The sequence below is a fragment of the Eretmochelys imbricata genome, chromosome 20 (genome assembly GCF_965152235.1).
Source record: "Eretmochelys imbricata isolate rEreImb1 chromosome 20, rEreImb1.hap1, whole genome shotgun sequence".
In the NCBI taxonomy this organism is placed as follows: Eukaryota; Metazoa; Chordata; order Testudines; family Cheloniidae; genus Eretmochelys; species Eretmochelys imbricata.
The window spans coordinates 17,915,106-17,943,051 of NC_135591.1; the positions used below are offsets into that span (position 1 = coordinate 17,915,106).

The following is a 27,946-nucleotide window of genomic DNA, read 5'->3' on the forward strand; positions in this document are numbered from 1 at the left end:
CCCCCACCCATTGGACTGTAATGTGCCAGGATCTCTGCTGGGTCCCTAAGCTAGAGGGAAAGGACCTGGGCAGAACTAATAACACTTCACCCTTACACAGTTCTTTTCATCAGTAGATCTCAAAGCTCGTAGAGGGTCCCCAGCTGCCCAGTTCAGAAGCTTGCTAGTAGCAGGTGACATAATCCACCCCAGCCCAGGGAAGGTATAACAGGGTTCCTGGAGGATAGGGCCCTCGCTGGCTGTTAGCCAAGACAGCTAAGCCTCCGACGGCCAGAAGCTGGGACTGGATGACAGGGGATGGATCACTCGCTAATTGCCCGGTTCCGTTCATTCCCTAGTTAGCGTCTGGCACTGGCCGCGGTCAGAGACAGGGTGCTGAGCGAGATGGACCATTGCTCTGACCCACGATGACCGTTCTTGAGACAATCACCTCCGGAGGTGGAGAGGGGGCTGGTGGCCACATGGGAGCCTGACAGCTGGCTGTGGAGCTAAGGCTGTGCCCCGGGCAGCCTGACGGCTGGGGCTGAAGGGATCCAGGCACAGTCGCACCCTGGTGATGGCGGAGGGGCAAAGCAGCAGGGGCAGTTGCACATGTGGGGGTGCGCACTGGTCCCGACAAGACCATGGACAAAAGAACCGAGCTCCGGCTCATTGCCTCCAAAGGTGGGGGGCCCCAGGAGCGGAGCAGAGACAGGACTCTGGGCGGATGCCTATAAAGGGGGGTCCTATATTGAGGCTGCTGGATACAGACCCACTGGTTCCCTCAGGCTCTCTAGCTCCCAGACTGTACTTCCTGATGTCACCATGAGGCGTCTCTCCAAATCCTGGCTTGCATTAAGCAGTCATGGAGCAGGGAGTGCAGGCTATACTGAATTCATAGGACAGCACTACTGGGCATGCTAGACAGCGCCCCCTTGCTGTCAGGGAGCACTAGCGACTGCATTTAGACTGAGCATTGTGGGGACTCGGGACTTGGTTGCTTGTACCCCATTTCCAGCCACTAGAGGGAGAAACAATTTAGCCTGTATATTTTAGGGTGTCGAAACAAAACCACTCGAGGAGGCATTTTAAAAGACACCACAAAGTCATGCATTCAAAATCAAACTCCTTTTACACTATTGAAATGGCACAGACATGCAAAACCTGCTCAGATTTCAGGGGACTGAAGGACTGGGGGTGGGGGGGGCGGGACACACAATAAATAAGGAGAAAGGGAATCTCGGAAAAGGAGCAGCGGACCAGGGCTGGACTAAGCTATAGTATAGTTACACTCCCTAGCTACTGGCCCAGGTCTAGGGAGTGTAACTTGTTCTAACCTCTAGACCCCACAGCCAGGGATAGAAGAACCCAGGAGTCCTGACTGCCAGCACCTGCAGCTGTAATCCTCACACCCCACTCCCCAGCCCACTGATTTAACCCCGGGATCAAACTCCAGCCTAGACAGCTGGGAGGTTGGTTTCGAAGTTCTGATCCTGCAAGCGCTTTAAAGAAGGCGGATTCAAGTTCTGCGATAAGCTCTTCCTTCTTCTGTGGCGTGACGGCATCTCCTGCCTCCTGGCCAGAACGTCAGCCCTGCAAGGAAAGAGAGACACCGGCATGGTTCCGGAGGGGAAAACACAAGCTCCCAGGAGAGTTTTGATATCAGGTGAGTGGGATCAAGCCTTCTGTGCCCTCGGATTTAACCCTGACTTCAAGCTCCTAGCATAGCAGATTTCCATGTCTATTGGTGTCACTGAGGCTTCCCCCAGTGCTCCTAAGTCCCTGAGGGCTGGTCTGCACCCAGCTTTTGTACCAATTTAGCGACATCAGTCCAGACACCATGTCTGCCCTGCACCAGGGAGTCCTGACTCCCAGCCCCCTTTGCTCTAACCACTAGACCCACCCCGCTTCCAGCACCCGGAACAGAACCCAGGAGTCCTGACTCCCAGTCCAGTGCTGTAACCCTGCCCGGATCTCGCCTGGATTCTGGATGCATCTGGTGAGGGTTCGGCAAAGATCGCAGGGACATTGGCTCTCTCACCGCTTTGCTGCTGGTGGCTAAAGTAGACATGGAGACGTCGGAAACGTGGGACTTGGGTTTGCAGGTGAACCATCTCTTGTACTCCTCCCTCACCTGGAGATGCAGAGACAGTCAGTGGTGCTGCACCGCTAAGAAATGGGAGAAGACCTCTTCTCTCTTGCCTTATCTCCGTTTCTAACGTGCCCAGCACCTCAGCATCGGGGCATTATGCAGATGAATAAGAGCATCGTTTAATCCTCCCTGATAAAAGGGACCGGAGCCCCAATGCTGTCATTGGGGCTTATTCACTGTTACCCATGCAGAGACTTATAGCTATTTATGTTCCCCCCTCATCTATGCCTTGGTACAAATTAGAGCAGCCTCAGGGCTGCTGTAACACTCTGCTTCCTGTGGCAGCAGAGAATACCCATAGTGCAGTGCACACTAGCTTTGCACCCAATCCACCCCCTGCTTTGGAGGCAGAGCCTTTAGAGGAGCTATGCATGGAAGGGGATTCTCAGGAGGCCTTTCCCCTCTACTTTAACAGCCCTTCAGGGTGCCAGACTGATTATTTTAGGGAAGTTCTCCAGGGAACTGAGAGGCTGAGTGACTTGCCCAAGGAGTCGACAGCACAGCATGGAATTGTGCCCAGATCTCCTAAGGGCTAAGCTAGTACTTCAGCCTCTGGGCCATCTTTCCTCTCCAAACAAGGGGCTGCTCCATTGCTCTGCTACTGGGGGAAACCCTGGGCAAAAAGCTGGGGGTGGGGGGATCTTGCCCAGCAGAATCAGTAAAGCATCGTTAGCCCGCCCTGCTCACTGCTGGCAGGGGGTCTGATGAGTCCATCAGGGCACGAAGGGCCCAGGGCGGTACCTGGCGATTGAGGAGACAGTGCACCAGGAAGATGAAGGCTCCCTGCAGGCTGTTGACGATGGTGAATAAATACGCCATGACAGTGGCAGCTGGGCCGACTTGAAGGAGACCGAAAATCCACGTGCAGCCCAGAATGAAGACTTGGGCGATGGCTTTAAAGGTCAGTAGCCTGGAGAAAGGCAGACGGAGACATCCCGTGATGACAGCCCTCTGGAGGGCGGCTGAGTCAGGGGGGTCCGGGCCAAAAGGGCGAATGCCTCCAGGCAGCCACGCTCCATCTACAAGCGTGAGAGCGGCTGGCCCAGAGTCTTCGAAAGGTAGACGCACAAGCTGCTATAGCCTGCACTAAAGACCCAAGCCTCGCTAAGAGGGGCTGGGACGGATTCAGATCCTGTGTGGATCGGACAAAAGGAGCCCTGTGACACACCCACCAGCACTTGCTGCAGGCATATATAAGCACAGAGGGATCTTTGCTTCTATGTGACCAGGCTTTCGGGGTGACTATCCCAGTGGGGTCCCCTTTGCAGAGGAAGGTGTCCGTGGTGGGTACACAGCATGGAGCAGAGCAGGTTTGTAAACCCAAGGTGTCAGAGACGGGGGAAAGCCCCACAGGGAGCAGATCTCAGCTGGTTCAAATCGGCAGATCCCATAAAGAGACACCAGCTGAGCATCTGTCCATCCAGGCTTCGTAACAGCGTCACCCTCTGTCCTGCAATCTAGCACCTTGGCCACTCCATGGCTGAGGGACACAAACAATGGGGCGTCCAAGGACTGCTCTTGTGGGGCCATCAGCCAGACAGAGGATCTCCAAGGGTTGTCCCAGCATTCAGGGAGGCTCACAACTCCCACTTCAGGGAGGCCAGTATCAGCTCAGTTTTAAAAGAGAGGGAAACTGAGGCACAGTGACTTGCCCAAAGTTACACTGCCAGTAGCAAAGCTGGGAATGGAATCCAGGAGTCCTGACTCCCACCCTCCCCCCTACCACCACTGAATGATACTTTTCAGCTCTGCTTTTAAACCAACATTACCTGGTGTCCTTGAGGGTGGACACATCAGTGTTGAGCCTGGAAAGCTTTCTCTGCAGCATCCAGAGGGTTAAGGCAAAAAGGACGGAATTAATCTAGAATCAAAGCAGAGAGGTGGCAAAATTTGCAGATACAAAATTGCTCAAGATAGTTAAGTCCCAGGCGGACTGCGAAGAGCTACAAAAGGATCTCTCAAACCCAGGTGACTGGGCAACAAAAGGCCTCAATGTTGATAAATGCAAAGTAATACACACAGGAAAACAGAATCCTAACTATACATATAAAATGATGGGGTCTAAATTGGCTGTTCCCACTCAAGAATGAGATCTTGGAGTCACTGTGGCTGGTTCTCTAAAAATATCCACTCAATGTGCAGCAGCCGTCAAAAAAGCAAACAGAATATTGCAAATCACGAAGGAAGGGATGATAATAAGACAGACAATATCATATTGTCTCTGTATAAACCCATGGTACGCCCGCATCTTGAATACTGCGTGCAGATGTGGTCGCCCCGTCTCAAAAAAGATATATTGGAATTGGAAAAGGTTCAGAAAAGGGCAACAAAAATGATTAGGGGTCTGGAACGGCTGCCATATGAACAGAGATTAATAAGACTGGGACTTTTCAGTGTGGCCTCGTCTACACTGGGGGGGGGAATCAATCTAAGTTATGCAACTTCAGCTACGTTATTCACGTGAATAACGTAGCTGAAGTCGACATATTTAGATCTACTCTCCGCGGAGTCTTCACCGCAGTGAGTCGACTGCTGATGCTCCCCCGTCAACTCCGCCTGCACCTCTCACTCCGATGGAGTATAGGAATTGACGGGAGAGCGCTCAGGGGTCCATTTATCGTGTCTAGACTAGACATAATAAATCGACCCCCGCTGGATTGATCGCTGCCTGCCAATCTGGCGGGTAGTATAGACATACTCTTAGAAAAGAGATAACTAAGGGGGGCTATGATAGAGATCTATAAAATCATGACTGATATGAAGAAAGTAAATAAGGAAGTGTTATTTACTCCTTCTCATAACACAAGAACTAGGGGGTCACCAAGTGAAATTAATAGGCAGCAGGTTTAAAACAAACAAAAGGAAGTATTTTTTCACACAACGCACAGTCAACCTGTGGAACTCCTTGCCAGAGGATGTTGTGAAGCCCAAGACTATAACAGGATTCAAAAAAGAGCTAGATAAGTTCATGGAAGATAGGTCCATCAATGGCTATTAGCCAGGATGGTGTCCCTAACCTCTGTTTGCCAGAAGCTGGGAATGGCGACAGGGATGGATCACTTGATGATTACCTGTTCTGTTCATTCCCTTTGGAGCACCTGGCATTGGCCACTGTCAGAAGACAGGATACTGGGACAGATGAACTTTTGGTCTGACCCAGTATGGCTGTTCTTATCATAGAATATTAGGGTTTGAAGAGACCTCAGGAGGTCATCTAGTCCAACCCCCTGCTCAAAGCAGGACCAACCCCAACTAAATCATCCCAGCCAGGGCTTTGTCAAGCCAGGCCTTAAAAACTTCTATGGATGGAGATTCCACCACCTCCATTCCAGTGCTTCACCACCCTTCTAGTGAAATAGCGTTTCTTAATATCCAGCCTAGACCTCCCCCACTGCAACTTGAGACCATTACTCCGCGTTCTGTCATCTGCTACCACTGAGAACAGTTGAGCTCCATATTCTTTGGAACCCCGTTTTGGGTAGTTGAAGGTTGCTATCAGATCCCCCCTCACTCTTCTCTTCCGCAGACAAAACAAGCCCAGTTCCCTCAGCCTCTCCTCGTAAGTCATGTGCCCCAGCCCCCTGATCATTTTCGTTGCCCTCCGCTGGACTCTCTCCAATTTGTCCACATCCTTTTTTAGTGGGGGACCCAAAACTGGACGCATTACTCCAGGTGTGGCCTCACCAATGCTGAATAGAGGGGAATAAGCGCTTCCCTCCATCTGCTGGCAATGCTCCGACTAATACAGCCCAACGTGCCGTTAGCCTTCTTGGCAACGAGCGCACACTGCTGACTCATATCCAGCTTCTCGTCCTCTGTAATCCCCAGGTCCTTTTCTGCAGAACTGCTGCTGAGCCAGCCGGTCCCCAGCCTGTAGCAGTGCATGGGATTCTTCCTTCCTCAGTGCAGGACTCTGCATTTGTCCTTGTTGAACCTCATTAGATTTCTTTTGGCCCAATCCTCCAATTTGTCTAGGTCACTCCATAGGCGCCGACTCCGCGGTTGCTCCGGGGCTGGAGCACTCATGGGGGAAAATTAGTGGGTGCTCTTCATTCACCGACAGCCAAGCTCCCCTCCCCACCTCACCCCACCTCCTCCTCCGCCTCCTCCCCTGAGAGGGCTGTGTCCCCACTCCTCCGCCTACCTCCCAGGGCTTGGCTTGCTGCTGCCAAACAGCTGTTTGGCGGCGTAGGAAGCTCCGGGAGTGAGGGGGGAGGAGTGGGAACATGGCGTGCTCAGGGGTGAAGGTGGGGAAGAGGCGGGGCAGGGGCAGGGATTTGGGGAGGAAGTCGGAATAGGGGCAGGGAGAGGACAGAGTTGGGGCGGGGACTTTGGGGAAGGGGTTGGAATGGGGGGGCAGGGGTGGAGTTCGGGCGGGGCAGGGGGCAGAGTGGGGTCGAGCGTCCACCGGCGTGAGTAGAAGTCGGCGCCTATGGGTCACTCTGGACCCTACCCCTACCCTCCAGCGTATCTACCTCTCCCCTCCAGCTTAGTGTCATCTGCGAACTTGCTGATGGTGCAATCCACACCATCCTCCAGATCATTAATAAACTTCTGTTTGTCTGTTCTTCGGTCACAGACCCTGATTTGCCTCAGGCTCTGGGGAAGGGATGTGCCGGGCAGCTGCAGGGTGTTGACATGAGCAGAAGCAGAAATTGTTGCCATCCAAAGCAAGCGTATTGCTGTTCGGTATGATTATTCAGCCAGATCCCCGGCTGGTGCAAATCAGCATTGCTCCATTGAAATCACCCGAGCAACACTGATTTACACCAGGTGAGGATCTGGCCCCATGGTCTGAAGTCCCAACGTGATGCCTACAGCATTGCACAAACTGGCTTTCGCAGGGTGGATCTTGTGCGTCTTATCACCCCATTCCCCGAGTGGGCCAAAATCCTCCTTGGCATATACTCCTTCGAGATCCGTAGCACTACACCAGGGGATGAACTGGGCCCACAGTGCTTAGCCAAAGCAAAGGGAAGCCAGGCAGAGCTCCAGACTTCACCGTGCTGCGGGAGGCGGCAGGGTCAAGGCGCAGTGGATACGTACCCCGATGATGACACACACCGGTCCCAGGAAACTCCAGATGAACCCCTTCTCCATGCTGAGCCAGCAGCTACAAGAACAAAAGGTTAACGTGAGGTTCACTGAACAATAGCAGCCTGGTGCAGCAATTCCCCTTGAGATTAGTGCTACCCGAAGAGGCTCCCCCCGAGACTGGAGTCCCCTTGGGCACAGCTATGGAGTGAAGGGCAGTCCCTGCCCTGCCCAGCACAATCTAAATCAGGGGCGGGCAAACTTTTTGGCCTGAGGGCCGCAATTTCTGAAATTGTATGGCGGGCCTGTTAGGGGAGGCTGTGCCTCCCCAAACAGCCAGGCATGGCCCAGCCCCTGCCCCCTATCCGACCCCCCTGCTTCTCACCCCACTGCTTCTTGACCCCCACTGCTTCTCGCCCGGGGACCCCTGCCCCATCCACCCGCCCCTGCTCTCGGTCTCCTGACCGCCCCCGGACCCCTGTCCCTAACTGCTCCCTGCGGCCCTATCCAACCCCCCCTCTCCTTCCTGACTGCCCCCCTCCAGGACTCCTGCCCCATCCAACCACCCCTTTTCCCTGACTGCCCCTGGACTCCTCGCCCCTACCTGCCCCCCCCAACCCATCCAACCCCCACTCTCCTTCCTGACTGCCCCACCGGGACCCCTGCCCATCCACCCACCCAGCTCTCGGTCCCCTGACCACCCCCCAGACAACTGCCCCCTGTGGCCCTATCCAACCCCCCTCTCCTTCCTGACTGCCCCCCCCCGGGATCCCTGCGCCATCCACTCCCCCTGCTCCCTGTCCGCCCCCCGCCACCCCATCCAATCCCTCCTCACCTTCCTGACTGCCTCCCCGGGGCTCCTGCCCCCATTCAACCCCCCTGTTCCCTGCCCTCTGACCGCTCTGACCCCTGTCCACGCCCCTGATCACCCCCCGAACTCCCCTGCCCTCTATCCAACCCCCCCCCCGCTCCCTGCCCCCTTTCCGCACTGCCTGGAGCACCGGTGGCGGGCAGCGCGGCTGCACCAGGACAGAGCACCGGGTCAGGCTGGGCTCTGCATCCCCCCCGCCCAGAGCATGGCGCAGCAAGGTGAGGCTGCGGAGGAGGGGACTTATAAGGCCCCATCACTGTAGCATCCAACAATCTTTAATCGATTTTGCCTCCCAACGCCCTGGTGCAGCAGGGCAGTGCCGTTATCTTCATTTCACACCTGGGGAAACTGAGGCACAGAGCAGCGAATTGGCTTCCGCAGCACCCGGCCTGTAGTAGAGTTTGGACTTGAACCTGCATCTCCCCCTACCACATGTTCATGCCCTAACCACTGCAGCCTCCCGCCTGTCCTCCAGGAGGCCCCTCATTTCACCCCACTGCGGCGCTTGGCCGTGGAAGGGCGCAGCGAGCGATTGCAAAGGGCCGCGGTCGCAAAGGGCCAGTTCCCCAGCTCGGGCGCTCACTTTTCCTGCCTGCCGTAGCCCTGCGGCATAACCGCCGCCGAGACAGCCACCACCAGGGTGGGGAAGCCGTAGCCGAAGAGGCTTAGGTGCCGCATCTTGGGGCTGTGGGTGCTGAAATAGTTGACGACCCCGAGGTTGCGGATGGTGAGGAAGAGCACCACGGCCTCCAGGAACATCCAGGCGAAGCAGGCCAGGAACAGGTAGTGCAGGAGGCCAGCAATGATGGCGCAAGCCAGCTGGGGAGGGAAGAACGCTGGCGTGAGCGCGGGGATCTGCTTCTGCGGGGTTCCCCAGGCCAGGCCGGCATTTAGGGCGACCTCTAGTGGCAACACTGTGCAGAACAGGGCGGGAGCTGGCGAGCCGGAGAGAACCACCGGGTCTGTGTCCAGCTGCCCGGCTAAACAACGCTTGAGCATTGCCTCCACCCTACCCCCAGGGCACTGTAGCCACCACTATCTTCTGCCACACAAACCCTAGCTCGGGGGGGGGCATTTCAAAGAGCCCACTCGAGGTCTGGGGCCTTCAGCCTGCATTAACCAGGACTTCTCGAGGTCCCTTCTAGTCCTATGATTCTTTCATTTCACAGCCTCTAATGAGCATCCCTGGGCTTGGTTCCCCTGCATCAAACACACCCCTGGGAATTACCATTGTAAGAAGGGGTTCTCCCCTAGGATCTCATTTCTGCCCTAAAGGCCACCGCTAGCTGCATACCCAATGATCACTCACTCTTCAAAGTAGGTCAGCATCATTACCCCCATTTTACAGATAGGGAAACTGAGGCACAGGACAGTGCTTTGCCCAGCATCACCACCAGGTTAAGGACAGAGCCAGCACTTACATCCAGGACTAGAACCCAGGTCACCAGAGTTCCCACCCAGTGCTCTATCTACCAGGCCACTCTGCCTGCCACGTTAGGCACCCTGCGAGGGGGAGGGAGTGCTTTACCTGATGGCTGGGACTGTCCACCGCGGTGAGGAAGAGCAGGTCGGCCAGGAAGAGGCAGAGGCAGAGCTGCAGGTGGATGGAGGTGTTCACGTTGCGGATGGAGCGGCTCAAGAGGAAGGTGAGGATGGTGAGGAAGAGGCACAGCAGGGAGAGGGCCAGCCCGACGTGGGAGACGAGGAACAGTGGGAAGCCTGCCTATCGGGGAGGCGGGGCAGATGGCTCGTTAGGAGGCCACACATCGTCCCACGCGGGGCAGTTAATGCAGCTGGGGCTTTGCAGAGGGACCATGGAATGGGGAACCACCTGCGATCGGCCCATGATGCCCACCTCCAGTGCTCACCCCAGCCCCTTTGCGCTTTCTCCAGCGCTGCCCCGCCCCCCATGCCGGAGAGGGGCTCCTCGTAAACGTCCCCAGAACTACCTCCTTGTCCTCCTTCAATCTCTCCTTGGCTGAGAGGGTGCCTGACGTCCCCCAGCAAAGCCCGCAGCCTCGGTCCCATTACCGTTATCTCCCCCGATGCCATGAGGATGGCCAGGTTGGAGACGCGATTGCAGCTGCACGTGGTGTGAGTGGCATTGCTGTGCAGGACCCCGCACCCTGCCCGAGACCAGCTGCCACGCCAGGCCGTGGCCTCCCACGAGACGCAGATGAGCTGGTCAGGGCTGCTGCTTGGCTGCAAAAAAAAAAGGGGGGGGGGAAGGTGGAAGGAATAACGCAGGATGGAAAAAACGTGATACCAGGGGAGCGGGTCAGGCACTCCAAGAGAGCACTTGAGAGGCAGACTAACAGAGGCCGTGCGGGCCAGTGGACGGGGTGGAACTCAGGAGACCTGAGTTTTAGTCCTGACTCTGCCACTGGCCTGCTGTGTGACCTTGACTGAATCACTCGCCTGCTCTGTGCCTCAGTTTCCCCTCCCACCCTTTGTCTAGACAGACTAAGAGCTTGGCATCAAGGGCTCTCTCACACGATGAGCCGCTCCTGCCAGAAGGGGACACTCATTTCAGCCTGTGCATTAGCACAAATACTGAACAGTAGGGCAGAGGGTTAACAAGACTCTCCATCGCCCCCCACAGAGAGTGGGCCAGAGAGCACATATGGGGTGGTTCTGAAGGGCTCCCAGACTCTGCGTCTGCCTTAATGAAGCAAAAGCAAATCTATCCCTGCTCCTGGTATTAACGCCTAGCTCTTCAGTGCTTTCCATCCATCTAACAAGGCGCTTTACAAAGAAGGTCACTATCATTACCCCCATTTGACATATGGGGAAACTGAGGCACCGAGCGAGGGAAAATATCAAGGTCACCCAGCAGGCCAGTAGCAGAACCAGGAGTAGAACCTAGATCTCTCACTAGTGCTGTATCCACTAGGCCACACTGTCTCCCCTGTGTTCCTCTTTGCTCTCTTCCCCTGCCTCCCAGCCCTAGTGGTGGGAGATTTATGAGGCTACTACTGAGACTCAGATAATGGAAGTGGCCTGTTAGCGGCTGAAGCAGAAATTCAGACTTTTGGATCATGAGTTCAATCCCCCCCTTCCCCCCAAAAGGCAGCACCACACTTGGGGGACAACACAAGAATTCCTTCCCACCTGAGAGTTAATTCAATGCAGCATCCCCACCAGAGGAGCCAGGCTGCTCCTGAAAAGTCGGAATCAACCCCAGCAGCAGTTCACGGAGGGACATGCAGCCGGCCTTACCATGAGGTTCTGGAAGGTGTAGTTGACTGGATCCGGGAAATCGGTCTTGGTCTGGCTGGTCAGGACGGCACTCACCACCCTGGAATTCATCCAGACTGAGGTGGCCCTTTGGCCATGGAAGAAGCTGCCATTCAGGATGGACTCCATGCCCATGTAGGAGGCAAATGCCACTCCCGCCCGGGCTGCAAGTATCCCCAAGGAGAAACCAGGTGAGTTAGCGGCTTTTTTACCCACATTCCACCGGGGGGCCTCTCAAAGCACTGTACAACTCCCCCATTTCAGGAGCTGGGTAATGTATTGCTTTAGACCCACACACGGATAAAAATGAGGCACAGAAAAGTAACACAACAGCACAGCAAACCTGCAGCAGCGCTGGGAAGAGAACCCAGGTGTCCGGATAGCCAGTGCAGCTCAGCTGGCACTGATGATAAGACAGAGGGGCTGTCCATAAACTACAGAACACAACAGGGGGCAGAGGGCTCCTTAATGTTGTGTGTTTGTTTCAGTGTTATAAGGGGTGGGTGGATCTTGAAAATCCCCCCCAAATGTGCGACAGTTTTTGGAGAGCCCCTGAAGACGGTTTTCTCAAAACATCTGATATTAATAGAGCTAGTTGGAAAAGGGTTTTTTTCCCTGGTGAAAATCTTGAGTTTGGGCGGAGGGGGATGGAAACCAAATTTTTGATTTGAAAATGTCACTGCAATGCCTCCTGGGAGTTGTGGTTCGGGTGCTTTGTGCTCCTGTTTCTCCTCTATGAGCCAGGCTCCCTGGTTAGACTGAATCTCCCATGATGCACCAGGGCAATCATCTAGCCACAGTGCATCATGGGAGACGAAGCCTGGCTGGAGACCCTAGCCTGTGGAGGGGAATGGGAGTATGAGGCTTCAGGGACACGATTTCAGAATCAAAATATTTTAGCTCTTCAGCCCAAAGCAGAAAATATTTCAGGTTTGAGGACATTTGGGGCAGCCAGTTTTTCAACACGTAATCTACGTTTTCTGCAGAAATCAGCCACTTCATGAAGAATTGCATTTTCCAAGGACCCAGTTTTCCATTGAAGTACAGTGTAGATGGAACAGTTTTGACCAGCCCTCATTCTTAATTCTTCTAGTTCCCTTTATTCTAGTAAGCTTGACTAGGACAGAAGGAATTTATATTTGTAGGCGTAAGGACCCAGGAATTCCCATTCCATCACAGAGCCCTGTTCTGTGAGCCCTGTACCCCATACCCCAGCCACCCCAAATCACATAAATAGTGCATCTAATTCACTTTCCCATCTCTCTGTGTCAGCACAGACCAATGGTCCATCTAAGCTGGAATCTCCTGCCATTGCCAGTGATGCTTCCAGAGGTATAAAATCTCCTGTACTTTACCTGTGCAATACTGCCAGTTGGTGGTGAGGGCTGGGGGAGCCCATTCCCACCCCGAATGGGGCAGCTGAGAAGCAAGCCTGGGAAATCTGCCTCACACCCTCTGGTGGTGGTGATGTACCTTGTGCCACTGTTCCCTGGATCGTTCTGCAGCTAATCTTCATGGTCTCCCCTTTGACTTCCAGGCTGATGACTGAGTCCTTTCCGGGGCAGCCGTCCTCAATGACTTTGGTCTGGACATCTAAGGAGAGGGGGAAAGAGCATGGTCTGATACAGCACAATGGCTCCTCGGGCAGGGGCCATCACTTGCTCTGCAGAGCTGAGCCACGGGTGTGGCAGAGAGAGAAGGAAATGGAGAGACACGTCCAGCTGAGGGGAAGAGGCCCACAGGAAAGAGATGGGGAGGAAGTTTCATGGGGCCCTTGGACCAAGCCTCTCCCGAGGGGTTTAAGAACAAGGGGAGACTGGGGAGCTGTAGATGGGGGCAGGGGATGTGGCCTTGCTTGAGAATGGGAACTGCAGCTGCCGGCACACGCTGGCTGGAGTCCAAAGAGCTGGGACCTAGGGGTATGGCCTTGTGCTTCAGGCAGTCGCCTGGGACTCAGGAGATCCAAGCTGAATTCCCAGCTCTGCCACTGAATCCCTGTGTGACCCTGGGCAAGTCACTGCAGCTCCCTGCCTCAGTTTCCCACCTCTGTAAAATAGGGATATGAGCCTCCCTTTGTTTGTCTAAATTGTGAGTTCTTCGCGGCATGGACTGTCTCTCCGTCCGTCTCTGTGCAGCGCCTGGCACAACAATGCCCCGGTCTTGGCTGGGGTTTCTAGGTGCTACCGTAATGTTCATAATAGGGAGGCCATAGAAAAATAGGTGATACCGTAATGTTCATAATACGGAGGCCATCGAAAAATATGTGATACCGTAACGTTCATAATAAGGAGACTATCGAGAAATTGAGCTAACTAGATATGGCACCTGCTGATTGGTCACCAGGCAGGCTCCATCCCTATTGGGCTGAGTCACGCTGCTTGTGATGTGCAGTGGCCACCTGTTCTGACCCCCCCGCCCCCAACCCAGCTTCCTACCCAGTTGTTCCATCTGGATGGTCTGGCTCCCCTTCCTGGTGGGGTTGGCGAAGGCAGCCAGCAGGACGCTCTCCACCCTCTGCAGGAAGACGGTGGCCATGGTGGAGAGCTGCTCCATGCTCAGGTTGGACCAGGAGGGCGTCTGCTCCAGGATGGAGGCAAATCCCGCAGCGGCTTTCTACGGGGGGGGGGGGGTGAGAGAGAGCGAGAGCTCTTATTGGCTGTGCTGCGTTACCCCAGCAACGGTCGGCCAATCTCCTAAGAGCTGCTGATGGGCACGCTCTCAGCTGCCCTTCGTCCCACCTGCCCTGAGGTGCCACGTGTGCAGCATGCCCCCTCTAGTGGCTGGTCCATCAAGGTCTGAGCCAGCTACAGGGCCGGGGTCCGCTCCATGGCCAACGGGAGGCTTTGAATGACTTCACTGGGCTTAAGCTCAGGCCTGCAGCCTGTTGGCTCAAGCACTAGCGGCTCGTGCCTCTAAAGCTGAGCTTCCCCGGTCCAGCCCTGCCACGAGCCGGCGTGGCACCGATTAGATCTCTCGACAGCAAGAGGCTGGTGAAGCAAGAGCCGGGCCTGGCAGGTGGGCAGCTCAGCTCTGTGGGGGACTGGTGGCATGAGCCCTTCTGGAGCTGCGTCAATGGGCTCTGGGGGTCATCCCATCCCTCCCCAAAGAACTCACCGACTCAGGAGAAGCAAAAAGCCCAGCTCAGAAAAGGTCGGAAATCAGAGGCCAGCTGTGCCTTTCAGAAGGCGGGAGCTGGCCCCAGTGCTGGCCGTCCTTAGCAGGGTGTCATTTTCCAGCCATCAGCCCTGTTCTCTTCCAGGGAATTCTAAGACCCACCCACCCCCAAGTTATAGGGCTCAGTGGAGTGGGGGTTCGGTGATGCAGGAGGGTCTAGAGCAGGGGTGGGCCAGGTAGGGAAGGCTGTGCCCCCCAAACAGCCTGGCCCCTGCCCCTATTCACCCCCTCCCACTTCCCACCTCCTGACTGCCCCCCTCAGAACCCCCGACCTAACCAACCCCTCCCCCGCTCCTTGTCCCCTGACTCCCCCCTCCTGGGACCCCCGGCCCCAAACCGCGCCGCCCGGGATCCCACCCCCTATCCAACCTCCCTGCTCCCTATGCCCTGACTGCCCCCCGGACCCCCGACCCAACCCCCACACCGCTGCGCACACTGCCGCCCCTTTACCACGCCACTGAGAGCGGCTGGAGCTGGCAGCCCCGCTGCCCACGCGGCAGCATGGCTGCAGGGGAGGGGGAACAGCGGGGGAGGGGCCGGGGGCGAGCCTCCCGGGCCAGGAGCTCAGGGGCCGGGCAGGACGGTCCCGTGGGCCCCCGCGGGCCGTAGTTTGCCCACCTCTGGTCCAGAGAGACTGAAAGCTGCAATAAAACATCCAGACTTCTCTTACCACCAGAGAGACGGTGGAGTTCTTCCTTTCGTAGGGGTCTCCCAAGACGCTGAAGGTGGAGGTCAATAAAGTGCAGAAGGCAGCCTGTGCAGAAGGAGGGGGCCGGAGCAGAAGGGAAAGCCCGTCGTACAACACCAAGTCAGTCGTACAGCAGGAAGGTTGGTCTTGTGGTCAAGGAATGGGGCTGGGACCCATGGGTTCAAATTGCAGCACAGTCAGGAAGTCATTGTATTTCTCACCATTTCCGTTCCCCACCTGTACAGTGGGGCCACTAATCCTGTCTTGTCCACTTCCATTGTAAGTCTTGGGGGCATGGACTGCTTCTTACTATGTGTCCATGCAGCACCTGGCACAATGCGGGCCCAGATCTTGGTCCGGGGGAGGGGGAAGAGGTCTCTGCAGCACCCTGCTTGAAGCCAGGGTGCTACTGCAAAGTATTGTGGGTGGCAGGAAGGGACAAGGGAGATTTAGGGTTCCAGAGGTTCTACTGGTGGTACCGTGGGGATCGGGACTGGTGCTGCTAGGGTCGGTGGGGGGAGTGGGCTGCGGGGAGCTATGGCTTCCTACACTGGGATTTTCCACCCACAAAAGATTTGAAGATTCTTGTCAATCTCCTGCAACCTGCACTTTGCTGCTGGTTCACTGGCAGGGATGAGGATGTTTTGCCCCATGGATTAAAATCCCCAGAGCCAGTAGCTTTGCTGTGGCCGTCGAGGGCCGCACTGCAGATGAAATTGAGCAACTCAACTACATGACAGCACTCGTGCAAGGTTCCTGAAAGGGGCCCAGGAAGTGGCGAACGCCGGCTCCCTGCAAACTCCGGCCCATTTGAAGGCATCTCAAGGCAGGCACCCCCAAAACAATCACTCAGCCGCTTTAAAGAATTTCAGCCAGCGTCCCCCACACGGCCTTTGCCGTGAGGGTTCCTAGATCAGCGGGGCGTGTCAACTATGCTGGGATACGTACATCGTCTGGGGATGAGCCGGGAGCCGCATCCAGCCTTTGGTTGTGGCATTTCCTCACCGGATCGTTTGAAGCGACCTCTAGGAGGAAATGAACAAAAAAAAGGGAAAAAAATCAAACGTGCATGAAATCCCTGGGCGTCCCCATCCAGGATGCAAAGGGTTTAAAAATCCTGCTGGTAAAACCAGTGACTTCCAGGTCTAGCAGCTACTACCCAAGCAAGCCCCACTGTTTGCTGACCCCAGATCTGGGTAAGAGGAAGATCCCTATTTTCAAGCAGGATTCATATCCAGGAGTCTGGTCACTCTTTTTCAAGGAGAAGTGGAGGGGGGGTGATGCCGCCTCCCACAAAACCCCTTGGCAACGATAGCCCAGTGGGTAGCACGTGCACCTGAGATACGGGACACGAGGGGTCAATTTCCTCCTCTCTGCCTGATGTGCAACCCTGGGTCTCCCAATCTCCCCGGAGAGAGCTCCAGGGTCGCACTCCAGGGTGGGCAGCTAGAGCCGCTCAGACCCTCGCTCTCGTCTGCGGGACGACCGGAGAGCCGGCCTCAGCCTCCCACCCCCAGAGCTCCACCCACAGCCCCCCCACGGGACGCTTACCTGTGCAGCTGAACGGGATGCCAGGCTGGCTGGGGGGGAGGTAGCCTGGGAGACACGTGCAGGCGTAACTGCCCAGGGTGTTGGTGCACACGGAGCTGGGCCCGCAGGGCGATGGGTCCCGGGAACATTCGTCAATATCTAGGGGAGGGAATCCACGTTGGACGTGAGCAATGCTAGAACACCAGGGATTTGTTGCCCCAGGCCACCCACACCCTGATCCAAAGCCCATTGGAGTCAGTGGGAATCTTTCCACCAGCCTCAGTGGCCCCTTGGATCGATCGCTCTGCTCTGTGCCAGAAGCAGCACTCACCGTTGCACTTCGCTGCTGGCTGGGTGAAGCGCTGCTCCCCAGAACTGGATGCAAACCCGGTATTGCAGGTGCAGAAGTGGTTTCCTGGGGTGTTGGTGCAGGTGGCGGACGCAGGGCACGACGCCAGATCCAGACACTCGTCGATATCTGTGACAGGGGAAGGAGCTGAGGGTCCAGGTCTGCACAACAGAGCCTTCCCTTGATGGGAGGAGCAGGGGGAAAGACGGCAGGTCCCAGCAGCTGGCATCGGAGGGGGCACCGTGCCACGAATATGGTTCCCAACAGGTTTGCAAAATCCTGCCCATTCCTAAGAGGCAGCGGGTGCTAGTGGCCTGAGAAACGGGAGCCAGGATGCCTGGGTTCTCTCCTCAGCTTTGGGAGGAGAGTCAGGTTGGGTAACTGGAGCAAGGAGGGGCGGAGGGAGGGGGAGTCAGGATTCACATCCAGGAGTCTGGTCACCCTTTTTCAAGGAGAAGTGGACGGGGGTGATACCGCCTCCCCCAAAATCCTTTGGAACCGATAGCCCAGTGGGTAGCGCGCGCACCAGAGATACGGGACACGAAGGGTCAATTTCCCCCTCTCTGCCTGATCTACAACCCTGGGTCTCCCAGTCTCCCCAGAGAGAGCCCTAATCACTAGGCTACACGGCTGGTATCTCTCAAGCTCTCCGGTTGGGGAACACAGTCATTGCAACCAGGGGACTGGAACCTGGCTCTCCCCCTTGAGTATCTGGTCACAGCAGGTTGCCGGGCTGAGGCACCCAGGTCAGGTTCCTGTACCCACCGTGGACTGGCTCCATCCCAGAGAGAGACCAGAGACTTTTACACACAGCCAGCAACAGCTGGTCCATGCTCCGGCCAAGTACATTATGCAGGGGGCCACCCGGTGCTGAACATGATAATACAGTTTAGCCGTCACCTGTGAGCTGGACAGACACTCTCTGGCCCCAGGAATATCCATGTCCCCCTAGAGAAGCCCACCCTGACTGGGCAGAGAAGCTGTTTCAAACCAGGGTGGGGGCTCAGATTTTGTCCTTCTCGGGGGCAAGGGCTAGGGCGAGAGGCCGGGGAAGGTTGCTTGGATGGTCACCTGTGCAGAGGGTTGTTCCGGGTACCCACGGCCCTGCCGTAGACCGACGGTGCCCTGGTGAGCACTGGCAGGTGTAGCTCCCAGCTGTGTTGAGGCAGGAGGCATTGGGCCCGCAGATTGCAGGGTTTCGGGCACATTCATCCACATCTGCCAGGAGATAACTTGGAATTAGTCTGTGTGTTTATTACATGCATTACGGTACCACCTACAGGCCCCACTGCGCTAGGCGCTGCACAGTCCAACAAGACAAAGTGCGGGAGGGGGACAGAGGCCAGGAGAGGGGCAGAGACTCCATAAGTCAGGGCAGCCCCGGGACTGGAACTCCTGTCTCCTCATTCCTGGGCAGTCGCCCGACCCACTGAGCAAACCTGTTGAGCCAGCAGTAAAGAATCATAGAATCATAGAATCATAGAATATCAGGGTTGGAAGGGACCCCAGAAGGTCATCTAGTCCAACCCCGTGCTCGAAGCAGGACCAATTCCCAGTTAAATCATCCCAGCCAGGGCTTTGTCAAGCCTGACCTTAAAAACCTCTAAGGAAGGAGATTCTACCACCTCCCTAGGTAACGCATTCCAGTGTTTCACCACCCTCCTAGTGAAAAAGTTTTTCCTAATACCCAACCTAAACCTCCCCCACTGCAACTTGAGACCATTACTCCTTGTTCTGTCATCTGCTACCACTGAGAACAGTCTAGAGCCATCCTCTTTGGAACCCCCTTTCAGGTAGTTGAAATCAGCTATCAATCCCCCCTCATTCTTCTCTTCTGCAGACTAAACAATCCCAGTTCCCTCAGCCTCTCCTCATAAGTCATGTGTTCTAGACCCCTAATTATTTTTGTTGCCCTTCGCTGGACTCTCTCCAATTTCTCCACATCCTTCTTGTAGTGTGGGGCCCAAAACTGGACACAGTACTCCAGATGAGGCCTCACCAATGTTGAATAGAGGGGAACGATCACGTCCCTCGATCTGCTCGCTATGCCCCTACTTATACATCCCAAAATGCCATTGGCCTTCTTGGCAACAAGGGCACACTGCTGACTCATATCCAGCTTCTCGTCCACTGTCACCCCTAGGTCCTTTTCCGCAGAACTGCTGCCTAGCCATTCGGTCCCTAGTCTGTAGCGGTGCATTGGATTCTTCCATCCTAAGTGCAGGACCCTGCACTTATCCTTATTGAACCTCATCAGATTTCTTTTGGCCCAATCCTCCAATTTGTCTAGGTCCTTCTGTATCCTATCCCTCCCCTCCAGCGTATCTACCACTCCTCCCAGTTTAGTATCATCCGCAAATTTGCTGAGAGTGCAATCCACACCATCCTCCAGATCATTTATGAAGATATTGAACAAAACCGGCCCCAGGACCGACCCCTGGGGCACTCCACTTGACACCGGCTGCCAACTAGACATGGCGCCATTGATCACTACCCGTTGAGCCCGACAATCTAGCCAACTTTCTACCCACCTTATAGTGCATTCATCCAGCCCATACTTCCTTAACTTGCTGACAAGAATACTGTGGGAGACCGTGTCAAAAGCTTTGCTAAAGTCAAGAAACAATACATCCACTGCTTTCCCTTCATCCACAGAACCAGTAATCTCATGATAAAAGGCGATTAGATTAGTCAGGCATGACCTTCCGTTGGTGAATTCATGCTGGCTGTTCCTGATCACTTTCCTCTCATGCAAGTGCTTCAGGATTGATTCTTTGAGGACCTGCTCCATGATTTTTCCAGGGACTGAGGTGAGGCTGACTGGCCTGTAGTTCCCAGGATCCTCCTTCTTCCCTTTTTTAAAGATTGGCACTACATTAGCCTTTTTCCAGTCATCCGGGACTTCCCCCGTTCGCCACGAGTTTTCAAAGATAATGGCCAATGGCTCTGCAATCACAGCCGCCAATTCCTTCAGCACTCTCGGATGCAACTCGTCCGGCCCCATGGACTTGTGCACGTCCAGCTTTTCTAAATAGTCCCTAACCACCTCTATCTCCACAGAGGGCTGGCCATCTCTTCCCCATTTTGTGATGCCCAGCACAGCAGTCTGGGAGCTGACCTTGTTAGTGAAGACAGAGGCAAAAAAAGCATTGAGTACATTAGCTTTTTCCACATCCTCTGTCACTAGGTTGCCTCCCTCATTCAGTAAGGGGCCCACACTTTCCTTGGCTTTCTTCTTGTTGCCAGAGCTTCGCGAACCAGCTGAGCGGCGGCGAACCAGCAGAGCAGCAGGGACAGCAGAGCAGCTCACAGCAGGAGTTTGCCTGAGAGTTCGCCTGGAGTGAGCCCAGTGAGGCTTACGTCTTGAAAACTGCTCTGAGGAAGCTCATAGTAGGAAGGTGATATGGAAGGGGGGGGTTCAGCTGTTGTGACCTGCACTGGATGTGCCATGTTTGTCTTTCTTCCACAGGACAGAAGCGACTTTGTCTGTACAAAGTGCAAGCTGGTCTCCATATTGGAAGAGAAGATTGAAGGTCTGGAGCAACAGATAACGACCCTGCGTTGCATACGAGAAACTGAGGATTTTCTGGACAAAACTCAGGATATGCTTCTAGGGGCACAAAGCTCTAAAGATATAGAGCAGGTTGCACAGCGGAGCCAAGAGGCCAGTGAAGAAGCTTGGCAACATGTGACCTCCAGAAGAGGTAAGCGGAATGTCCGGGTTCCAGTAACACAGACACAGGTAACTAACCGCTTTCATGTTCTCTCCACACGTACCGTTGCGGAGAGTGGACCAGATGATATGTCTGGGGCGAGAAAGCAGAAGGAGAAAGACACAGCCAGCTTGCCCCAGTTCCCAGAGCTCTGGAGACAGTCGCACTCCAGGGTGGGCAGCGAGAGCTGCTCAGACCCTCGCTCTCGTCCACGGGACGACCGGAGAGCCGGCCTCAGCCTCCCACCCCCAGAGCTCCACCCACAGCCCCCCCATGGGACGCTTACCTGTGCAGCTGAACGGGATGCCAGGCTGGCTGCGGGGGAGGTAGCCTGGGGGACACGTGCAGGCGTAACTGCCCAGGGTGTTGGTGCACACGGAGCTGGGGCCGCAGGGCGATGGGTCCCGGGAACATTCGTCAATATCTAGGGGAGGGAATCCACGTTGGACATGAGCGATGCTAGAACACCAGGGATTTGTTGCCCCAGGCCACCCACACCCTGATCCAAAGCCCATTGGAATCAGTGGGAATCTTTCCACCAGCCTCAGTGGCCCCTTGGATCGATCGCTCTGCTCTGTGCCAGAAGCAGCACTCACCGTTGCACTGCGCTGCTGGCTGGGTGAAGCGCTGCTCCCCAGAACTGGATGCAAACCCGGTATTGCAGGTGCAGAAGTGGCTTCCTGGGGTGTTGGTGCAGGTGGCGGACGCAGGGCACGACGCCAGATCCAGACACTCGTCGACATCTGTGACAGAGGAAGGAGCTATGGGTCCAGCTCTGCACAACGGAGCCTTCCCTTGATGGGCGGTGTGGGGGAAAGATGGCAGGTCCCAGCAGCTGGCATTGGAGGGGGCACCGTGCCAGGAATATGGTTCCCAACAGGTTTGCAAAATCCTGCCCATTCCCAAGAGGCAGCGGGTGCTAGTGGCCTGAGAAGCGGGAGCCAGGATGCCTGGGTTCTCTCCTCAGCTTTGGGAGGAGAGTCAGGTTGGGTAGTTGGAGCAAGGAAGGGCGGACGGACGAAGAGTCAGGATTCACATCTGGGAGTCTGGTCACCCTTTTTCAAGGAGAAGTGGACGGGGGTGATACCGCCTCCCCCAAAATCCTTTGGCACCGATAGCCCAGTGGGTAGCACATGCACCTGAGATACGGGACACGAAGGGTCAATTTCCCCCTCTCTGCCTGATCTACAACCCTGGGTCTCCCAATCTCTCTGGAGAGAGCCCTAACCACTAGGCTACATGGCTGGTATCTCTCAAGCTCTCCGGTTGGGGAACACAGTCATTGCAACCAGGGGCCTGGAACCTGGCTCTCCCCCTTGAGTATCTGGTCACAGCAGGTTGCTGGGCTGAGGCACCCGGGTCAGATTCCTGTACCCACCGTGGACTGGCTCCATCCCAGAGAGAGACCGGAGACTTTTACACACAGCCAGCAACAGCTGGTCCAGGCTCCGGCCAAGTACGTTATGCAGGGGGCCACCCGGTGCTGAACATGATAATACAGTTTAGCCATCACCTGTGAGCTGGACAGACACTCTCTGGCCCCAGGAATATCCATGTCCCCCTAGAGAAGCCCCCCCTGACTGGGCAGAGAAGTTGTTTCAAACCAGGGTGGGGGCTCAGATTTTGTCCTTCTCGGGGGCAAGGGCTAGGGCGAGAGGCCGGGGAAGGTTCCTTGGATGGTCACCTGTGCAGAGGGTTGTTCCGGGTACCCACGGCCCTGCCGTAGACCGACGGTGCCCTGGTGAGCACTGGCAGGTGTAGCTCCCAGCTGTGTTGAGGCAGGAGGCATTGGGCCCGCAGATTGCAGGGTTTCGGGCACATTCATCCACATCTGCCAGGAGATAACTTGGAATTAGTCTGTGTGTTTATTACATGCATTACGGTACCACCTACAGGCCCCACTGCGCTAGGCGCTGCACAGTCCAACAAGACAAAGTGCGGGAGGGGGGCAGAGGCCAGGAGAGGGGCAGAGACTCCATAGGTCAGGGCAGCGCCGGGATTGGAACTCCCGTCTCCTCATTCCCGGGCAGCCGCCCGACCCACTGGTCAAACCTGTTGAGCCAGCCGTGAAGACACAGCCAGCTTGCCCCAGTTCCCAGGGCTCCGGAGACAGTCGCACTCCAGGGTGGGCAGCTGGAGCCGCTCAGACCCTCGCTCTCGTCTGCGGGACGACCGGAGAGCCGGCCTCAGCCTCCCACCCCCAGAGCTCCACCCACAGCCCCCCCACGGGACACTTACCTGTGCAGCTGAACGGGATGCCAGGCTGTCTAGGGGGGAGGTAACCTGGGGGACACGTGCAGGCGTAACTGCCCAGTTTGTTGGTGCACACGGAGCTGGGCCCGCAGGGCGATGGGTCCTGGGAACATTCGTCAATATCTAGGGGAGGGAATCCAGGTTGGACCTGAGCGGTGCTAGGACACCAGGGTTTTACTGCCCCAGGCCACCCACACCCTGATCCAAAGCCCATTGGAGTCAGTGGGAATCTTTCCACCAGCCTCAGTGGCCTTTTGGATCGATCGCTCTGCTCTGTGCCAGAACTGGCTCAGACCATGACCTATCTAGCCTGGAGTCCTGCTTTCAGCAGTGGCTGGTACTAGATGCTTTTGATGATCATTTCAGGTGTTCTCATTATTTATATCACACTCTAATCCTTCTTCAAAACCTGATAAATTTGCAGCCTCCATGGGATACGGTGGCAGGCAGTTTCACAGGTTAATACTGCATCATGTAAAAAGAAAAACAGTTTTCTTTTATCCATTTTAGGGGCTGGATTGTGAGTGGCCCGGATATGGGTGCATAGGAGGAGGGAGCTCACAAGGAACCACCCTGCGGGCCTCTGCGAGGATCATGCTTTCCTCCATATTCCTCCTGGTGGATCATGGTGTCCCAAAAGTGCGTGGGAAGGAGGTGGGGCCATTATATGCTCCTCCCCTCCATGCAAGGAATGGAATCAGGGCTGGAGGGGACTCTTTCTACACCCTGGGCTGCTCCGGGAGGAATTCAGCCACCATCCCCATGCCACCCTGCCCTGCTCCAGGGCTGCATGCAGACTGCACTCTGGCTTTTCCATTTTATTGGCTGTCCCATGGTCTGGGGAGGGACAGATTGACAGGCGGGGGAAGCCAAGTCACTGAATCTCCTTGGCCACATATATCCCTTCCTTGCTTTCTTAGTCACTGCATCATGCTTTCTAGTCAGCGAAGTACTCAATACCGAACCTTCCCTGCAAGCGCAAGAGCCATTCCCGGTGACACTCGTGCAAGCTACATAACAGTGTCCCCAATGCACGGCTCCCCTTCTCCGAGCTCACACTCACCTTTGCACTTCACTTTTCGATCAGTGAAGTACTGCTCCCCAGAGCTAGATGCAAACCCACGTTTGCAGGCGCAGCGGTGGCTCCCAGGGATGTTTTCACAGGTTGCAAAAGCCGGACAGACAGATGAAGCTGCACACGCATCAGCTGGGAAATGACGAAGAAACAATTTAATGAATTAATAAGCCTTTGCACCCTTTGTCTTACATCTTCAATGTGCTTCAATGTGCACTTAGGACGGAAAAATCCAATGCACTGCTACAGACTAGGGACCGAATGGCTAGGCAGCAGTTCTGCGGAAAAGGACCTGGGGTGACAGTGGACGAGAAGCTGGATATGAGTCAACAGTGTGCCCTTGTTGCCAAGAAGGCCAATGGCATTTTGGGCTGTATAAGTAGGGGCATGGCCAGCAGATCGAGGGACGTGATCGTCCCCCTCTATTCGACATTGGTGAGGCCTCATCTGGAGGACTGTGTCCAGTTTTGGGCCCCACACTACAAAAAGGACGTGGACAAATTGGAGAGAGTCCAGCGGAGGGCAACAAAAATGATTAGGGGTCTGTAACACATGACTTATGAGGAGAGGCTGAGGGAACTGGGATTGTTTAGTCTGCAGAAGAGAAGAATGAGGGGGGATTTGATAGCTGCTTTCAACTACCTGAGAGGTGGTTCCAGAGAGGATGGTTCTAGACTATTCTCAGTGGTAGAAGAGGACAGGACAAGGAGTAATGGTCTCAAGTTGCAGTGGGGGAGGTTTAGGTTGGATATTAGGAAAAACTTTTTCACTAGAAGGGTGATGAAACACTGGAATGCGTTACCTAGGGAGGTGGTAGAATCTCCTTCCTTAGAAATTTTTAAGGTCAGGCTTGACAAAGCCCTGGCTAGGATGATTTAATTGGGGATTGGTCCTGCTTTGAGCAGGGGGTTGGACTAGATGACCTCCTGAGGTCCCTTCCAACCCTGATATTCTATGATTCTAGATTCATATTCATTCTTTAAGCCGACCGCAGAATAGTGGGCACATGAGGAAGAGTGGGCCTAGCAGAATAGGTGGGTGGGGAGGTAGGATCAAGGCAGCTGGGCTCGCTTCTGAAGGCATCTGATGAAGAAGCAAGGACAGGCCTCCAGCCCCCTCCCCTGACGCCAGGAAAGGAAAAGCCGGAGGTGGGGAGCGTAGGAACGGAGGCTGCGTATCGAGGGAGCTGATCCTCCCATATCACTGCGAGGGGAGGGGCTATTATACCCATTTTTCAGATGGGGAATTGAGGCCCCGAGAGAGTAAGGTCCAAAGCAGTAATTCGGGGAACTGCATTTGAGGCACACGGGACCTGCTGGCTCAGCGCCCGTAGCCTTCTGTAGCCTGTTGCATGTGCAGAGCCCAGCTCCCCTTGATCTCACTCGCAGCCGTGAGTGCTCAGCCCATCTGAAGATCAGGCCCCGGGGCCTCAAGTCAACACACAGCTAGTGACTTGCCCAGCACTACACCGGAAGTCTGGGGGCCTGCAGATAACAAATCCCCTCCCTACCCAGCCCTGACTCGCCCCCAGAGCAGATCTAGCCCTGCACTGAATGTGGCCATGTAATGAAAGCCTATGGCATAATGCACACGCACAAGAGGAGAGAGAACACTTGTCTTCTGGCATTTCCTCACTTCTGAGTGGTTATCTGGCAACCTTTAGAACAGTGCGCCCCCTAGGAGGGTACGGGGGAACGTTTGGGGGGCATGGCGGGGCCCGGGCCAGCCCCCATGGGGGTGGGGAGGGAGCGCTACCCAGCCCCGCTGTGCCGCCCTGCTCCTCACTGGCACCACTCCCAGCCTCAGCCGCAGCTCTGCACCCGGCCGCAGCGCCAGCCTCGGCCCCCTTACTCCTGTCCGTGTACCCCCTCACCCCGGGACCCGCCGCCTCCCTCCGGCTGCTGGAGGGGAGGTGGGGTGGACAGGGGTGAGAGAGGGACATGACGCTGAAAAGTTTGGGGACCACTGCTTGAGAATGGTCTTTTAACAAAGGCGTTTTTGGTGCATGTATTTTCCTAGGTTTTTTCCAAAAGCAAACTGAAAAAACCCATCACGTGGCATCGTACGAAGAGCCACATGGGTCAGCAGCCGAGCTGGACCCTTAACATCCATTGCACAGGCCTCAGGCACTTGAGCTGAGGGAGAAACCAAGAGCCGCAGCAGCTTGTCAGTATCTATGCGAGGGAGGGGGCACTTTGCCGGGGAGTTCCCCAGATCCCTGCTGACAGCAGAGGAATGGGGAGACTCTGGAATCTTGGCCTCCATTCCAGGCTCTGGAGGGAGCGTGGTCTAGTGGGTGCAGACCCATCCGCCCATTCCCCCAAGCTCGGCTCCTTCCACCCCATCCCCTCCAATCTGTCCTTGTTGCAGTTCTGTCTTTTCCCCAGTTCTGGCTCCTTGGCCCCATCCCATTCTGCACTCCTCAGGTTTCTCATCCCAGTCCCCGTCTCCTTGCCCAGCCTGTCCCAGCCTTCTCCCCATGCCTGATCCCCCCTCCAGGGTGGATTTGATTTAAATCAGGGTGAGGGTGGGGAGAACTCCTCCTACACCTTGGATTAAGACCACAAGAACAGCCAGACTGGGTCAGACCAATGGTCCATCTAGCCCAGTACCCTGTCTTCCAGCAGTGGCCGGTGCCAGGTGCTTCAGAGGGAATGACGAGAACAGGGCAGTGACCGAGTGATCCACCCGCTCTCCAGTCCCAGTTGGCCGCAGTCTGGGTTGCTCAGCTTCCCCACCCACGGCTGTGTGCAGTTTCCACCGTCTAACTTCCATTGCTCTTTTCCAGTGTGACTGGCCGTTCCTGGGGTTGCTGATGGCCAGATTGCGGGAAGTCAAGTCATTAAATCTCCTTTGCCATGTATTGGCCTAGCCTGGCTCTCTTAGTCACCACATCGTGCTTTCCAGTCCCCGATACTCTTTTCTCTAGTACCTGATGTATTATCTTCATCACACGATCCAGAGCTACGCCATGGCAGTCTCCCCAGTACAGAGCTCCCCGTCCCTTAGCTCTAGGGCTCACACTCACCATTGCAGCGGACGGCTGGATCGGTGAACTCCGTGGCCCCCGAAGTGGATACAAACCCACGTTGGCAGGTGCAGTAGTAGCCCTGACGAGCATTGATGCACGTTGCATAATCAGGGCACAGCATTGGATCGTCGCACCTGTTCACTGGGAAACGAAGAAGGAACCAGGGCTGGGCATTGAATTAAAGCGCAGCCCTGTTTAGCTGCCAGCGGAGAAGGTGGCTTTGTGGCAAGCGGGGACACAGCGCAAGAGAGCAGAAGGGAATGAAAAAGAAAATACACAGAAAGGTGGGGAAAGGGGAGGAGGAAATGGGATGGAAAGTTCTTTGCCCGTTCAAAGCCCCCCTCCGGCTGCAGGACACTCCAGGGTTCAGATCTGGAGATTTTGTGCAGGTTTCTAGGCATTAACTTACCAGCGCTGGAGAAATGCTGAGTCCCCTTGAAGCAGATGAGCCAGCAAAAGCCTGAAAGAGGAGAAACAACTAAGGAGGCTCTTATTTCACTGGATTTTAGTGCTGTTACCCAGTAAGAGGCTGGGTGGCCTAGTGGGTAGAGCAGTGGGTCTCAGGGAAGGGTGGTTGGTTGGTTCTCTTCCTGGCTTTGCTAGTTGACCTCAGCCAAGTTGCTCGTCCTCTCTGTTTCCCCTGGGTCCGGCTTTTCCATTTTGATTATAAACTCTTCAGAGCAGCCTCTGTCTTCACATTGCTGATCGTAGCTGAGACCCCTAAGCACGACTGGAACGTAACCTATCAGAGTAACAGGTTTTCGATGGGCCAGATCCCAAGGTATTCAACTCAGGAACCAATCCCGGGGCGGTGTAAATCAGCGTGGCACTCTTGACTGCCGTGAGCAGCTGAGGATCGG

The 27,946-nt window shown here is 55.6% G+C and overlaps 1 protein-coding gene across 1 annotated transcript; it reads right to left on the reverse strand.

Moving 5' to 3' along the window:
• Positions 1–1,187: 1,187 nt before the first annotated feature.
• Positions 1,188–27,516, reverse strand: ADGRE1 (adhesion G protein-coupled receptor E1). The gene is made up of 23 exons (XM_077838928.1): positions 27,496–27,516; positions 27,084–27,227; positions 24,044–24,187; positions 22,966–23,103; positions 22,412–22,558; positions 21,324–21,470; positions 21,014–21,151; positions 18,086–18,232; positions 16,997–17,143; positions 16,687–16,824; positions 16,084–16,160; positions 15,118–15,201; positions 13,709–13,886; positions 12,747–12,866; positions 11,256–11,437; positions 10,068–10,238; positions 9,565–9,759; positions 8,620–8,855; positions 7,178–7,244; positions 3,901–3,992; positions 2,873–3,041; positions 2,021–2,113; positions 1,188–1,572 (listed from the first exon to the last, which is right to left on the reverse strand). The coding sequence occupies exons 2-23, from the start codon at positions 27,205–27,207 to the stop codon at positions 1,567–1,569; spliced, it is 2,940 nt and encodes a 979-aa protein (XP_077695054.1). The 5' UTR covers positions 27,208–27,227; positions 27,496–27,516; the 3' UTR covers positions 1,188–1,566.
• Positions 27,517–27,946: the final 430 nt, after the last annotated feature.

Bases quoted from the DNA above. Each gene is read 5' to 3' on its own strand.
- ADGRE1 (XM_077838928.1), bottom strand. From the start codon at position 27,207: ATGCTGTGCCCTGATTATGCAACGTGCATCAATGCTCGTCAGGGCTAC. The intron at 15,202-16,083 runs GTACGTATCCCA...CCTTCTGCACAG, and splicing joins CCGGCTCATCCCCAGACGAT to GCTGCCTTCTGCACTTTATT. The intron at 12,867-13,708 runs GTAGGAAGCTGG...CCCTCTCCTTAG, and splicing joins CATCCAGATGGAACAACTGG to ATGTCCAGACCAAAGTCATT.